At 44.5% G+C, this 17,239-nt stretch overlaps 1 protein-coding gene across 2 annotated transcripts in view; it reads left to right on the forward strand.

Moving 5' to 3' along the window:
* The window catches only part of kiaa0930, a 63,933-nt gene extending 48,520 nt beyond the window's left edge, over nt 1-15,413 (forward strand). The window contains exons 7-10 of one of the 2 annotated variants that reach the window (XM_071331629.1): nt 4,396-4,584; nt 11,702-11,861; nt 12,135-12,290; nt 14,622-15,413. In XM_071331629.1, coding sequence (XP_071187730.1) covers nt 4,396-4,584; nt 11,702-11,861; nt 12,135-12,290; nt 14,622-14,662 — 546 coding nt within the window. In that variant the 3' untranslated portion in view covers nt 14,663-15,413. Of the gene's footprint in view, nt 1-4,395; nt 4,585-11,701; nt 11,862-12,134; nt 12,339-14,621 lie in introns of both variants that reach the window. The other variant, XM_071331628.1, reaches the window with a different exon arrangement.
* Nucleotides 15,414-17,239: the final 1,826 nt, after the last annotated feature.

The following is a 17,239-nucleotide window of genomic DNA, read 5'->3' on the forward strand; positions in this document are numbered from 1 at the left end:
CTCTATATATATCTAGGATTCCTCTCTGAAGAAGGTTTACGACAACAGAGTAAGTCTCTCTACTCTATAGATATCTAGGATTCCTCTCTGGAGAAGGTTTACGACAACAGAGTAAGTCTCTCTACTCTATATATATCTATCTGGGATTCCTCTCTGGAGAAGGTTTACGACAACAGAGTAAGTCTCTCTAGTCTATAGATATCTATCTGGGATTCCTCTCTGAAGAAGGTTTACGACAACAGAGTAAGTCTGTCTACTCTATAGATATCTATCTGGGATTCCTCTCTGAAGAAGGTTTACGACAACAGAGTAAGTCTCTCTACTCTATAGATATCTATCTGGGATTCCTCTCTGGAGAAGGTTTACGACAACAGAGTAAGCCTCTCTACTCTATAGATATCTATCTGGGATTCCTCTCTGGAGAAGGTTTACGACAACAGAGTAAGTCTCTCTACTCTATAGATATCTATCTGGGATTCCTCTCTGAAGAAGGTTTACGACAACAGAGTAAGTCTGTCTACTCTATAGATATCTATCTGGGATTCCTCTCTGGAGAAGGTTTACGACAACAGAGTAAGTCTCTCTACTCTATAGATATCTATCTGGGATTCCTCTCTGAAGAAGGTTTACGACAACAGAGTAAGTCTCTCTACTCTATAGATATCTATCTGGGATTCCTCTCTGGAGAAGGTTTACGACAACAGAGTAAGTCTCTCTACTCTATAGATATCTATCTGGGATTCCTCTCTGGAGAAGGTTTACGACAACAGAGTAAGTCTCTCTACTCTATATATATCTAGAATTCCTCTCTGAACAAGGTTTACGACAACAGAGTAAGTCTCTCTACTCTATAGATATCTATCTGGGATTCCTCTCTGGAGAAGGTTTACGACAACAGAGTAAGTCTCTCTAGTCTATAGATATCTATCTGGGATTCCTCTCTGGAGAAGGTTTACGACAACAGAGTAAGTCACTCTACTCTATAGATATCTATCTGGGATTCCTCTCTGGAGAAGGTTTACGACAACAGAGTAAGTCTCTCTACTCTATAGATATCTATCTGGGATTCCTCTCTGGAGAAGGTTTACGACAACAGAGTAAGTCTCTCTACTCTATATATATCTAGAATTCCTCTCTGAAGAAGGTTTACGACAACAGAGTAAGTCTCTCTACTCTATATATATCTAGAATTCCTCTCTGAACAAGGTTTACGACAACAGAGTAAGTCTCTCTACTCTATAGATATCTATCTGGGATTCCTCTCTGGAGAAGGTTTACGACAACAGAGTAAGTCTCTCTAGTCTATAGATATCTATCTGGGATTCCTCTCTGGAGAAGGTTTACGACAACAGAGTAAGTCACTCTACTCTATAGATATCTATCTGGGATTCCTCTCTGGAGAAGGTTTACGACAACAGAGTAAGTCTCTCTACTCTATAGATATCTATCTGGGATTCCTCTCTGGAGAAGGTTTACGACAACAGAGTAAGTCTCTCTACTCTATAGATATCTGGGATTCCTCTCTGGAGAAGGTTTACGACAACAGAGTAAGTCTCTACTCTATAGATATCTATCTGGGATTCCTCTCTGGAGAAGGTTTACGACAACAGAGTAAGTCTCTCTAGTCTATAGATATCTATCTGGGATTCCTCTCTGGAGAAGGTTTACGACAACAGAGTAAGTCTCTCTAGTCTATATATATCTATCTGGGATTCCTCTCTGGAGAAGGTTTACGACAACAGAGTAAGTCTCTCTACTCTATAGATATCTATCTGGGATTCCTCTCTGGAGAAGGTTTACGACAACAGAGTAAGTCTCTCTAGTCTATAGATATCTATCTGGGATTCCTCTCTGGAGAAGGTTTACGACAACAGAGTAAGTCTCTCTAGTCTATATATATCTATCTGGGATTCCTCTCTGGAGAAGGTTTACGACAACAGAGTAAGTCTCTCTACTCTATAGATATCTATCTGGGATTCCTCTCTGGAGAAGGTTTACGACAACAGAGTAAGTCTCTCTAGTCTATAGATATCTATCTGGGATTCCTCTCTGGAGAAGGTTTACGACAACAGAGTAAGTCTCTCTAGTCTATATATATCTATCTGGGATTCCTCTCTGGAGAAGGTTTACGACAACAGAGTAAGTCTCTCTACTCTATAGATATCTATCTGGGATTCCTCTCTGGAGAAGGTTTACGACAACAGAGTAAGTCTCTCTAGTCTATAGATATCTATCTGGGATTCCTCTCTGGAGAAGGTTTACGACAACAGAGTAAGTCTCTCTAGTCTATAGATATCTATCTGGGATTCCTCTCTGGAGAAGGTTTACGACAACAGAGTAAGTCTCTCTAGTCTATAGATATCTATCTGGGATTCCTCTCTGGAGAAGGTTTACGACAACAGAGTAAGTCTCTCTACTCTATAGATATCTATCTGGGATTCCTCTCTGGAGAAGGTTTACGACAACAGAGTAAGTCTCTCTACTCTATAGATATCTATCTGGGATTCCTCTCTGGAGAAGGTTTACGACAGAGTAAGTCTCTCTACTCTATAGATATCTATCTGGGATTCAGTGTATTTTGAAAATTTGCAAACTTTTTCACAGCATTATTCGAAAATGTTTTTAAATATCATCAATCTACACACAATACCACAATGACAAAGGAAAAACAGGTTTTTATAAGTTTTTGCAAATGTGTCAATAATAAAAAAACTGATATCAAATTTACATAAGTATTCAGACCCTTTACTCAGTACTTTGTAAAAACACCTTTGTCAGCGATTACAGATTCAAGTCTTCTTGGGTGTGATGCTACAGGCTTGGCACACCTGTATTCTCCCATTCTTCTCTGCAGATCCTCTCAAGCTCTGTCAGGTTGGATGGGGAGCGTCGCTGCACAGCTATTTTCAGGTCTCTCCAGAGATGTTCGATCGGGTTCAAGTCCGGGCTCTGGCTGGGCCACTCAAGGACATTCAGAGACAATGCCACTCCTGCGTTGTCTTGGCTGTGTGCTTAGGGTTGTTGTCCTGTTGGAAGGTGAACCTTCGCCCCAGTCTGAGGTCTTGAGCACTCTGGAGCAGGTTTTCATCAAGGATCTCTCTGTACTTTGCTCCGCTCATCTTTCCCTCGATCCTGACTAGTCTCCCAGTCCCTGCCGCTGAAAAACATCCCCCCACCATGCTTCACCGTAGGGATGGTGCCAGGTTTCCCCTCCAGACGTGACATTTGGCATTCAGGCCAAAGAGTCCAAAGAATCTTGTTTCTCATTGTCAGAGTCCTTTAGGTGCCTTTTGGCAAACTCCAAGCGGGTTGCCATGTGCCTTTTACTGAGGAGTGGCTTCCGTCTGGCTACTCTACCATAAAGGCCTGATTGGTGGAGTGCTGCAGAGATAGTTGTCCTTCTGGAAGGTTCTCCCATCTCCACAGAGGAACTCTGGAGCACTGTCAGAGGGTGCCCTGACCAAGGCCCTTCTCCACAGATTGGTCAGTTTGGCCGGGCGGCCAGCTCTAGGACGAGTCTTGGTGGTTCCAAACTTCTTCCATTGAAGAACGATGGAGGCCACTGTGTTCTTGGGGACTTTCAATGTTGCGGAAATGTTTTGGTTCCCTTCCCCAGATCTGTGCCTCGACACAATCCTGTCTCGGAGCTCTATGGACAATTTCTTCAACCTCATGGCTTGGTTTTTGCTCTGACGTGCACTGTCAACTGTGGGACCTTTATATAGACAGGTGTGTGCCTTTCTAAATCATGTCCAAATCAGTTGAATTTCCCACCGGTGGACTCCAATCAAGTTGTAGAAACATCTCAAGGATGATCAATGGAAACAGGACACACCTGAGCTCAATTTCTAGTCTCATAGCAAAGGGTCTGAATACTTATGTAAAAAAGGTATTTGTTGAAATTTATTTTGATTGAGGATTTTTTGTTATTTAATACATTTTAGAACAAGGCTGTAATGTAACAAAAAGTGAAGGGGTCTGAATACTTTCCTGAATACTCTGTTTTCTGTGAAATCAGCCTCAAGCTGTGAGAAACTTTACTGCTTTAATTACATGAAGACGGCAGACCTTGGAAAGAAGGAAACTGGATATGAAATGTAGTTTACAGACATTACTAACAGAACAAAACACAGGACTTTGTAGTTTGTGGACAAGACATTACTAACAGAACAAAACACAGGACATTGTAGTTTGTGGACAAGACATTACTAACAGAACAAAACACAGGACTTTGTAGTTTGTGGACAAGACATTACTAACAGAACAAAACACAGGACTTTGTAGTTTGTGGACAAGACATTACTAACAGAACAAAACACAGGACACATAGTTGATGGTTAAAGACCAGATTCAAAACGATCCATCTAAAGTCTTTCTGTTGTCTTTGTTTTGTAGGTGAGTGTGGCGGCTAAGATGGCTCAGCGCATGTCGTTCGGCTTCTATAAGTACAACAACATGGAGTTTGTCAGGATGAAGGGGCCGCAGGGCAAAGGTCACGCTGAGATGGCGGTGAGCCGGGTCCCGACCGGAGACACGTCCCCCTGCGGCACAGAGGAGGACCTGGACTCACCCCTACACGAGAGGGTGAGTAGAGTAGACAAATAGGCACGCGCACACACACATAAGAAGGTTAGACACACACACACACACACACACACATGAGAGGGTTAGTATAATACACACATACACACACACACATACGAGAGGTATGTATAATACAAACATGCACGCATGAGAGGGTCATGACACACAAAAAACGTGCATGGACACATGTATATAAAACATGAAGGACATCTGCTCTTTCCAGGACAGACTGACCAGGTGAATCCAGGTGAAAGCTATGATCCCTTATTCATGTCCACTTTAATCAGTTGTAGATGAAGGGGAGGAGACAGTTTAAGAAGGATTTTTAAGCCTTGAGACAATTGAGACATGGATTGTGTCTGTGTGTCATTCAGATGGTGAATGGGGAAGACCAAAATATTTAAGTGCCTTTGAACGGGGTGTGGTAGTAGGTGCCAGGCGCACCGGTTTGTGTCAAGAATTGCAACGCTGCTGGGTTTTAAACGCTCAACAGTTTCCTGTGTGTTTCAAGAATGGTCCACCACCCAAAGGACATCCAGCCAACTTGACACAAATGTGGGAAGCATTGGAGTCAACATGGGCCAGCATCCCTGTGGAGCGCTTTCGACACCTTGTAGAGTCCATGACCCGACGAGGCTGTTCTGAGGACAAAGGGGGGTGCAACTCAATGTTAGGAAGGTGTTCTTAATCTTTATTACACTCAAACACAAGAAGGTTATTATACACAGCATGGACACTCAGGGCCGGGGCGCTAGCCGTTATTACTGAGTTACTACAGTGTATTAAACAACATGGCAGTATGTTATATTATTACTGAGTTACTACAGTGTATTAAACAGGGCAGTATGTTATATTATTACTGAGTTACTACAGTGTATTAAACAAGGCAGTATGTTATATTATTACTGAGTTACTACAGTGTATTAAACAGGGCAGTATGTTATATTATTACTGAGTTACTACAGTGTATTAAACAGGGCAGTATGTTATATTATTACTGAGTTATTACAGTGTATTAAACATGGCAGTATGTTAAACATGGCAGTATGTTATATTATTACAGTGTATTAAACAAGGCAGTATGTTATATTATTACTGAGTTACTACAGTGTATTAAACAGGGCAGTATGTTATATTATTACTGAGTTACTACAGTGTATTAAACAACATGGCAGTATGTTATATTATTACTGAGTTAGTACAGTGTATTAAACAGGGCAGTATGTTATATTATTACTGAGTTAGTACAGTGTAGTAAACAGGGCAGTATGTTATATTGTTACTACAGTGTAGTAAACATGGCAGTATGTTATATTATTACTACAGTGTATTAAACAGGGCAGTATGTTATATTATTACTGAGTTACTAGTGTATTAAACAAGGCAGTATGTTATATTATTACTGAGTTACTACAGTGTATTAAACAAGGCAGTATGTTATATTATTACTGAGTTACTACAGTGTATTAAACAACATGGCAGTATGTTATATTATTACTGAGTTAGTACAGTGTATTAAACAGGGCAGTATGTTATATTATTACTGAGTTAGTACAGTGTAGTAAACAGGGCAGTATGTTATATTATTACTACAGTGTATTAAACAACATGGCAGTATGTTATATTATTACTGAGTTACTACAGTGTATTAAACAGGGCAGTATGTTATATTATTACTGAGTTAGTACAGTGTAGTAAACAACATGGCAGTATGTTATATTGTTACTACAGTGTATTAAACATGGCAGTATTATATTGTTACTACAGTGTAGTAAACATGGCAGTATGTTATATTGTTACTACAGTGTAGTAAACATGGCAGTATGTTATATTATTACTGAGTTACTACAGTGTATTAAACAACATGGCAGTATGTTATATTGTTACTACAGTGTATTAAACATGGCAGTATTATATTGTTACTACAGTGTAGTAAACATGGCAGTATGTTATATTATTACTGAGTTACTACAGTGTATTAAACAACATGGCAGTATGTTATATTGTTACTACAGTGTATTAAACAACATGGCAGTATGTTATATTATTACTGAGTTACTACAGTGTATTAAACAGGGCAGTATGTTATATTGTTACTACGGTGTATTAAACAACATGGCAGTATGTTATATTGTTACTGAGTTACTACAGTGTATTAAACATGGCAGTATGTTATATTGTTACTGAGTTACTACAGTGTATTAAACATGGCAGTATGTTAAACATGGCAGTATGTTATATTATTACTGAGTTACTACAGTGTAGTAAACATGGCAGTATGTTATATTGTTACTACAGTGTAGTAAACATGGCAGTATGTTATATTATTACTACAGTGTATTAAACAGGGCAGTATGTTATATTATTACTGAGTTACTAGTGTATTAAACAAGGCAGTATGTTATATTATTACTGAGTTACTACAGTGTATTAAACAAGGCAGTATGTTATATTTTTACTGAGTTACTACAGTGTATTAAACAGGGCAGTATGTTATATTATTACTACAGTGTATTAAACAACATGGCAGTATGTTATATTATTACTGAGTTACTACAGTGTATTAAACAGGGCAGTATGTTATATTATTACTGAGTTACTACAGTGTATTAAACATGGCAGTATGTTATATTATTACTGAGTTAGTACAGTGTAGTAAACAGGGCAGTATGTTATATTAGTTACTACAGTGTATTAAACAACATGGCAGTATGTTATATTGTTACTACAGTGTATTAAACATGGCAGTATGTTATATTATTACTGAGTTACTACAGTGTATTAAACAACATGGCAGTATGTTATATTGTTACTACAGTGTATTAAACATGGCAGTATGTTATATTGTTACTACAGTGTAGTAAACATGGCAGTATGTTATATTATTACTGAGTTACTACAGTGTATTAAACAGGGCAGTATGTTACATTTACATTTACATTTAAGTCATTTAGCAGACGCTCTTATCCAGAGCGACTTACAAATTGGTGCATTCACCTTATGACATCCAGTGGAACAGCCACTTTACAATAGTGCATCTAAATCTTTTAAGGGGGGGGGGGGGGTCAGAAGGATTACTTTATCCTATCCTAGGTATTCCTTGAAGAGGTGGGGTTTCAGGTGTCTCCGGAAGGTGGTGATTGACTCCGCTGTCCTGGCGTCGTGAGGGAGTTTGTTCCACCATTGGGGTGCCAGAGCAGCGAACAGTTTTGACTGGGCTGAGCGGGAACTGTACTTCCTCAGTGGTAGGGAGGCGAGCAGGCCAGAGGTGGATGAACGCAGTGCCCTTGTTTGGGTGTAGGGCCTGATCAGAGCCTGAAGGTACTGAGGTGCCGTTCCCCTCACAGCTCCGTAGGCAAGCACCATGGTCTTGTAGCGGATGCGAGCTTCAACTGGAAGCCAGTGGAGAGAGCGGAGGAGCGGGGTGACGTGAGAGAACTTGGGAAGGTTGAACACCAGACGGGCTGCGGCGTTCTGGATGAGTTGTAGGGGTTTAATGGCACAGGCAGGGAGCCCAGCCAACAGCGAGTTGCAGTAATCCAGACGGGAGATGACAAGTGCCTGGATTAGGACCTGCGCCGCTTCCTGTGTGAGGCAGGGTCGTACTCTGCGGATGTTGTAGAGCATGAACCTACAGGAACGGGCCACCGCCTTGATGTTAGTTGAGAACGACAGGGTGTTGTCCAGGATCACGCCAAGGTTCTTAGCGCTCTGGGAGGAGGACACAATGGAGTTGTCAACCGTGATGGCGAGATCATGGAACGGGCAGTCCTTCCCCGGGAGGAAGAGCAGCTCCGTCTTGCCGAGGTTCAGCTTGAGGTGGTGGTCCGTCATCCACACTGATATGTCTGCCAGACATGCAGAGATGCGATTCGCCACCTGGTCATCAGAAGGGGGAAAGGAGAAGATTAATTGTGTGTCGTCTGCATAGCAATGATAGGAGAGACCATGTGAGGTTATGACAGAGCCAAGTGACTTGGTGTATAGCGAGAATAGGAGAGGGCCTAGAACAGAGCCCTGGGGGACACCAGTGGTGAGAGCACGTGGTGAGGAGACAGATTCTCGCCACGCCACCTGGTAGGAGCGACCTGTCAGGTAGGACGCAATCCAAGCGTGGGCCGCGCCAGAGATGCCCAACTCGGAGAGGGTGGAGAGGAGGATCTGATGGTTCACAGTATCGAAGGCAGCCGATAGGTCTAGGAGGATGAGAGCAGAGGAGAGAGAGTTAGCTTTAGCAGTGCGGAGCGCCTCCGTGATACAGAGAAGAGCAGTCTCAGTTGAATGACTAGTCTTGAAACCTGACTGATTTGGATCAAGAAGGTCATTCTGAGAGAGATAGCGGGAGAGCTGGCCAAGGACGGCACGTTCGAGAGTTTTGGAGAGAAAAGAAAGAAGGGATACTGGTCTGTAGTTGTTGACATCGGAGGGATCGAGTGTAGGTTTTTTCAGCAGGGGTGCAACTCTCGCTCTCTTGAAGACGGAAGGGACGTAGCCAGCGGTCAAGGATGAGTTGATGAGCGAGGTGAGGTAAGGGAGAAGGTCTCCGGAAATGGTCTGGAGAAGAGAGGAGGGGATAGGGTCAAGCGGGCAGGTTGTTGGGCGGCCGGCCGTCACAAGACGCGAGATTTCATCTGGAGAGAGAGGGGAGAAAGAGGTCAGAGCACAGGGTAGGGCAGTGTGAGCAGAACCAGCGGTGTCGTTTGACTTAGCAAACGAGGATCGGATGTCGTCGACCTTCTTTTCAAAATGGTTGACGAAGTCATCTGCAGAGAGGGAGGAGGGGGGAGGAGGGGGAGGAGGATTCAGGAGGGAGGAGAAGGTGGCAAAGAGCTTCCTAGGGTTAGAGGCAGATGCTTGGAATTTAGAGTGGTAGAAAGTGGCTTTAGCAGCAGAGACAGAAGAGGAAAATGTAGAGAGGAGGGAGTGAAAGGATGCCAGGTCCGCAGGGAGGCGAGTTTTCCTCCATTTCCGCTCGGCTGCCCGGAGCCCTGTTCTGTGAGCTCGCAATGAGTCGTCGAGCCACGGAGCAGGAGGGGAGGACCGAGCCGGCCTGGAGGATAGGGGACATAGAGAGTCAAAGGATGCAGAAAGGGAGGAGAGGAGGGTTGAGGAGGCAGAATCAGGAGATAGGTTGGAGAAGGTTTGAGCAGAGGGAAGAGATGATAGGATGGAAGAGGAGAGAGTAGCGGGGGAGAGAGAGCGAAGGTTGGGACGGCGCGATACCATCCGAGTAGGGGCAGTGTGGGAAGTGATGGATGAGAGCGAGAGGGAAAAGGATACAAGGTAGTGGTCGGAGACTTGGAGGGGAGTTGCAATGAGGTTAGTGGAAGAACAGCATCTAGTAAAGATGAGGTCAAGCGTATTGCCTGCCTTGTGAGTAGGGGGGGAAGGTGAGAGGGTGAGGTCAAAAGAGGAGAGGAGTGGAAAGAAGGAGGCAGAGAGGAATGAGTCAAAGGTAGACGTGGGGAGGTTAAAGTCACCCAGAACTGTGAGAGGTGAGCCGTCCTCAGGAAAGGAGCTTATCAGGGCATCAAGCTCATTGATGAACTCTCCAAGGGAACCTGGAGGGCGATAAATGATAAGGATGTTAAGCTTGAAAGGGCTGGTAACTGTGACAGCATGGAATTCAAAGGAGGCGATAGACAGATGGGTAAGGGGAGAAAGGGAGAAAGACCACTTGGGAGAGATGAGGATCCCGGTGCCGCCACCCCGCTGACCAGAAGCTCTCGGGGTGTGCGAGAACACGTGGGCAGACGAGGAGAGAGCAGTAGGAGTAGCAGTGTTATCTGTGGTGATCCATGTTTCCGTCAGTGCCAAGAAATCGAGGGACTGGAGGGAAGCATAGCCTGAGATGAACTCTGCCTTGTTGGCCGCAGATCGGCAGTTCCAGAGGCTGCCGGAGACCTGGGACTCCACGTGGGTGGTGCGCGCTGGGACCACCAGGTTAGGGTGGCCGCGGCCACGCGGTGTGAAGCGTTTGTATGGTCTGTGCAGAGAGGAGAGAACAGGGATAGACAGACACATAGTTGACAGGCTACAGAAGAGGCTACGCTAATGCAAAGGAGATTGGAATGACAATTGAACTACACGTCTCGAATGTTCAGAAAGTTAAGCTTGCGTTGCAGAAATCTTCTTGACCAAAATTATTAAAATGATACAGTACTGCGGAAGTGGGCTAGCTAGCAGTGGCTGCGTTGTTGACTTTGTTTGAGAGTGTCGCTGGCTAGGTAACCTCGGTAGCTAGCTATGTAACCTCGGTAACTGGCTCGTTAATTAGTATAAACTACACAATTGTCTTAGATACAAGGACAGCAAAGACAACTATGTAGCTAGCTAACACTACACTAATCAATCGTTCCGTTGATCCGTTGAATGTAATAGTTTCTACAGTGTTGCTATTCGGTGGCTAGCTGGCTAGCGAGCAGTGTTGACTACGTTACGTTACGTTAAAAGGACGAAAAATAGCTGGCTAGCTAACCGAATTAGTCTAAACTACGCAGTTATCTTAGAAACAAAGACAGCAAAGACAACTATGTAGCTAGCTAACACTACACTAATCGAGTCGTTCCGTTGAATGTAATAGTTACTACAGTGTTGCTGTTCGGTGGCTAGCTGGCTAGGTAGCAGTGTTGACTACGTTACGTTAAAAGTTACGTTAAAAGAACGAAGAATAGCTGGCTAGCTACGCAATTATCTTTGATACAAAGACGGCTAAGTAGCTAGCTAAGATTAAACAAATCAAACCGTTGTACTGTAATGAAATGAAATGAGAATGTGAAAATGTGATACTACCTGAGGAGCGAAGCGGAATGCGACCGGTTTCCACTCTAGTTATGTTATAATGTTATATTGTTACTACGGTGTATTAAACAACATGGCAGTATGTTATATTGTTACTACAGTGTATTAAACAACATGGCAGTATGTTATATTATTACTGAGTTACTACAGTGTATTAAACAGGGCAGTATGTTATATTGTTACTACGGTGTATTAAACAACATGGCAGTATGTTATATTGTTACTACAGTGTATTAAACAACATGGAAGTATGTTATATTGTGTTCTCTCTGTAGTATGTTGGTTCTGATTGGCTGTCTGTGTTCTGTTTGGTCAGGTGACGTCGTTCAGCACCCCTCCCACCCCGGAGAGGAACCGCCCCTCGTTCTTCTCCCCTTCTCTCCGTCGGAAGGTCCCCAGGAACCGTATCACTGAGATGAAGAAGAGTCACTCAGCCAACGATAGTGAAGAGTTCTTCAGGGAAGAAGATGACGAGGGTAACAATATTTTGTACCCGAACACCACGTGTTGTGTAGGATGTGGTGAAGAGTGTGTAACCTGGATGTGTTGAAGAGAGAGAGTGTGTAGAACCTGGATGTGTTGGAGAGAGAGTGTGTAGAACCTGGATGTGTTGAGAGAGAGTGTAGAACCTGGATGTGTTGAGAGAGAGAATAACCTGGATGTGTTGAAGAGAGAGAGAGAGAGTATAACCTGGATGTGTTGAGGAGAGAGAGTGTAACCTATAACCTGGATCATGTGACCCCATGCAGACCTGTGTAACCAGTCCAACCTGCGGTCCCGCTCCCTGTCGGGTACAGGTCGGTCCCTGGTGGGATCTTGGCTCAAACTGAACCGTACGGAGGAGTACTTCCTGCTTTACTCCCACCTGACCTACGTCACCCTGCCGCTGCATCGCATCACCTCAGGTCAAGACCCACAAACCATCAGTCCTAAATGGTTCACTATTCCCTCAGGTCAAGACCCACACACCATCAGTCCTAAATGGTTCTCTATTCCCTATCACCTCAGGTCAAGACCCTCACACCATCAGTCCTAAATGGTTCACTATTCCCTATCACCTCAGGTCAAGACCCACACACCATCAGTCCTAAATGGTTCACTATTCCCTATCACCTCAGGTCTAGACCCTCACACCATCAGTCCTAAATGGTTCACTATTCCCTATCACCTCAGGTCAAGACCCACACACGATCAGTCCTAAATGGTTCACTATTCCCTATCACCTCAGGTCAAGACCCACACACGATCAGTCCTAAATGGTTCACTATTCCCTATCACCTCAGGTCTAGACCCTCACACCATCAGTCCTAAATGGTTCACTATTCCCTATCACCTCAGGTCAAGACCCAAACACCATCAGTCCTAAATGGTTCTCTATTCCCTATCACCTCAGGTCAAGACCCACACACCATCAGTCCTAAATGGTTCACTATTCCCTATCACCTCAGGTCAAGACCCACACACCATCAGTCCTAAATGGTTCACTATTCCCTATCACCTCAGGTCAAGACCCACACACGATCAGTCCTAAATGGTTCACTATTCCCTATCACCTCAGGTCAAGACCCAAACACCATCAGTCCTAAATGGTTCTCTATTCCCTATCACCTCAGGTCAAGACCCACACACCATCAGTCCTAAATGGTTCACTATTCCCTATCACCTCAGGTCAAGACCCACACACGATCAGTCCTAAATGGTTCACTATTCCCTATCACCTCAGGTCAAGACCCACACACGATCAGTCCTAAATGGTTCACTATTCCCTATCACCTCAGGTCAAGACCCACACACCATCAGTCCTAAATGGTTCTCTATTCCCTATCACCTCAGGTCAAGACCCACACACCATCAGTCCTAAATGGTTCACTATTCCCTATCACCTCAGGTCAAGACCCACACACGATCAGTCCTAAATGGTTCACTATTCCCTATCACCTCAGGTCAAGACCCACACACCATCAGTCCTAAATGGTTCTCTATTCCCTATCACCTCAGGTCAAGACCCACACACCATCAGTCCTAAATGGTTCACTATTCCCTATCACCTCAGGTCAAGACCCACACACCATCAGTCCTAAATGGTTCACTATTCCCTATCACCTCAGGTCAAGACCCACACACCATCACAGGGTTGCAGATGTATACTGAACAAATATTTTACTGAGTTACAGTTCATAGAAGGAAATCAGGTCAATTGAAATACATGAATTATACCCTAATCTATGGATTTCACATGACTGGGCCGGGGTGCAGCCATAGGTGGACCAGGTCCAGCCAATCAGAATGAGTTTTTCCCCACAAAAGGGCTTTATTACAGACAGAAATACTCCTCAGCACCCCCCTCCTCTACCTCAGACGGTCCCGCTGGTGAAGAACCCGGATGTGGAGGTCACATGTGGTCTGGGGTTGAGAATCCGGTTGGACGTACTGCCAAATTTTAGTGGGCTTTTATTGTCCCCAGCACAAGGTGCACCTGTGTAATGGTCATGCTGTTTAATCATCTTCTTGATATGCCACACCTGTCAGGTGGATGGATTATCTTGGCAAAGGAGAAATGCTCACAAACATGGATGTAAACAAAGTTGTGCACAAAATGTGAGAGAAATAATATTTTTGTGGAACATTTCTGGGATCTTTAATTTCAGCAGATGAACCATGGAGACCAACACGTCACATGTTGTGTTTCTATTTTAGTATAATATTTATAACTGTAACAATGGTAAATGTCCATTGGGGGGGTCGAGTGTGTCGGAGGTGAGATGGAGAGGGTTGAGTGTGTCAGAGAGGAAGGAGGTGATGTGGTCTTTGACTAGTCTCTCTAAGCACTTCGTGATGAAGGAAGTGAGTGCTACTGGTCAGTAGTCATGTGGGGGGGTGGGGGAAGGGTAAATGTCCATTGGAGGGGTGGAGCGTGTCTCATGAGGAAGTGAGTGCTACTGGTCAGTAGTCATTCAGTTACTTTTCCTTTCTCTGGCAGCGGGACGATAGTGGCCATCTTGAAGCAGGTGGGGACAGCATCCTGAGCTCGAGGGAGATTAAACATGTCAGAGAACACAACAGCCAGCTGGTCTGCACATGCTCTGAGGGCACGGCTAGGGTCCTCTAATCTAGATTCTTTACACTTTCTAGAGAATAGGGAGCCATTATGGACTTTCCCCGTCGTGTAAATTACAGTATTGACAGCTCGTTTGTTTTGATGTAAACTGCTGACTGATCCTGTTGTCTGTCATCAGATATCCTGGAGGTGAGACAGAAGCCCATCCTGATGACATAGCAGATCAGTCCTCCTAACTGCCCCAGAGCCTCCCTACCAAGTGCCTTCCTGCATCAGGCCCTGACTGACACCACTACAACCCAGTGGTGACATGGAAAACTACCACCATCTGGTGGTGACATGGAGGAATTACAGCAACATTACCACCATCTGGTGGTGACGTGGAGGAATTACAGCAACATTACCACCATCTGGTGGTGACGTGGAGGAATTACAGCAACACTACCACCATCTGGTGGTGACATGGAGGAATTACAGCAACACTACCACCATCTGGCGGTGACATGGAGGAATTACAGCAACACTACCACCATCTGGCGGTGACATGGAGGAATTACAGCAACATTACCATCTGGTGGCGAGACAGAGAACTACAACCAAAGCTGGAGTCAATGGCAAGAGATGACTATAAAAAAAACTTCGGAACAATGAAAACCAGCCAATCAAAAAGTGCCTCTTCCCTCTGTCATGTTCCTGCTCGATGAGGATTCGCCGGTGGGTGCGAGGTGGTCGCCAGGGAAACAGGCATAGCAACACATGATCGTGAAGTGCCATTGGCTGAACTCTTGACCTGGAACTAAAATGATTTAGAATGTCTCTGGACGAATCCAAAATGGAACTCTATTCCCAGTTTAGTGCCCTAACTTTGACCTTTGACCCTATGTGGACTCTGACCTAAAGTAGTGCCCTTACTTTGACCTTCGCCCTATGTGGACTCTGAACTAAAGTAGTGCTCTATGTAGGGAATAGGGTGCCACAGTCCTACTGACCCTGGTCTAAAGTAGTGCACAGGGTGCCACAGTCCTACTGACCCTGGTCTAAAGTAGTGCACTATAAAGGGAATAGGGTACCATTTAGGACGACGTCTCTGTTTTCTTGTAAATATCCTGCTGCTTAACTAGTCACTGATAAGCCTTTAGGAAATGTTACGCTTCTTCTGACGGAACATAAAGCTCCCTGTCTGTTTTGTCGCTGCGTGTTTGTGTTTCTATCTGCGAGGCTCACTGTGTAGCGGGGAAGGTTAAAGGGAGAGTGTGTCTACAACATTGTCTAAGTCCCAGGACTTTGTTATCTTCAGTCACTCAGCACACCACTGGCACATAAAGGATGTTACTCTGAGACCAAAATGTCACTGGAGTAGGTTTCCATCAGGCACACGGTCTGAGGATCCTTTAACTCTACAGTTTAACGTGACTAACTGTCAACAGGGAACTGAAATTATCATCCATATAAAATATACGACTTGGAAATTCACACCCACATGTATGAAAGACTGGAGAAAGAGGAGGATTTCCCTCAGCACTGGAACAAGATGGGTGAATATAGAAACACAGGACCTGCCGATACTCAGTTTTAGTAGCCGGAGATACTAAACCCTGTTTCTACCTGGTCTCGTCCCCAGGTTGCCGTTGCATAGAGCCTGGTAACTGTGGAACTGTCTGGAACTAAGGGGGTGTGGATTTATTGAGTTGACATGCTAATCAATTCAAATTCTGGAGCGAATCACACGACTATGAGGCGTGGCTTTAAATCGAGGAAGGGGAGGGAGCGAGCCTGGGATAGTTGTATTTATGGAAGCCCATTCCTGCCACCCAAAATACAATTAAATGTCAATACTGCCTCAACATTTTGAGCTTCTAACTAAAACCATTTAGACAGAACATAGATACACTACATGAACAAAAGTATGTGGACACCTGGTCGTCGAACATCTCATTCCAAAATCATGGTCATTAATATGGAGTTGGTCCCCTCTTGCTGCTATAACATCCTCCACTCTTCTGGGAAGGCTTTCCACTAGATGTTGGAACATTGCTGCTATAACAGCCTCCACTCTTCTGGGAAGGCTTTCCACTAGATGTTGGAACATTGCTGCTATAACAGCCTCCACTCTTCTGGGAAGGCTTTCCACTAGATGTTGGAACATTGCTGCTATAACAGCCTCCACTCTTCAGGGAAGGCTTTCCACTAGATGTTGGAACATTGCTGCTATAACAGCCTCCACTCTTCAGGGAAGGCTTTCCACTAGATGTTGGAACATTGCTGCGGGGGGACTTGCTTCCATTCAGCCACAGGAGCATTACTGATGTTGGGCAATTACGGCCTGGCTCGCAGTCAGTGTTCCAATTCATCCCAAAGGTGTTCGATGGGGTTGAGGACAGGGCTCTGTGCAGGCCAGTCAAGTTCTTCCACACCGATCTCGACAAACCACTTTTGTATGGACCTCTCTTTGTGCACGGCGGAATTGTCATGTTGAAACAGGAAAGGGCGTTGCCCGAACTGCTTCCAGAGAGGCAGTTTGGAACTCGGTAGTGAGTGTTGCAACCGAAGACAGGTGATTTGTATGCGGTACTGGCTTCAGCACTCGGCGGTCCCGTTCTGTGGTCTACCACTTCACGGCTGAGCCGTTGTTGCTCCTAGACGTTTCCACTTCACAATAACAGCACTTACAGTTGACCGGGGGCAGCTCTAGTAGGACAGGAATTTGACAAACTGACATCCTATGAAAGTCACTGAGCTCCTCAGTAGGGGCCATTCTATTGCCAATGTTTGTCAATGGAGATTGCATGGCTGTGT

The sequence above is a fragment of the Salvelinus alpinus genome, chromosome 11 (genome assembly GCF_045679555.1).
Source record: "Salvelinus alpinus chromosome 11, SLU_Salpinus.1, whole genome shotgun sequence".
In the NCBI taxonomy this organism is placed as follows: Eukaryota; Metazoa; Chordata; class Actinopteri; order Salmoniformes; family Salmonidae; genus Salvelinus; species Salvelinus alpinus.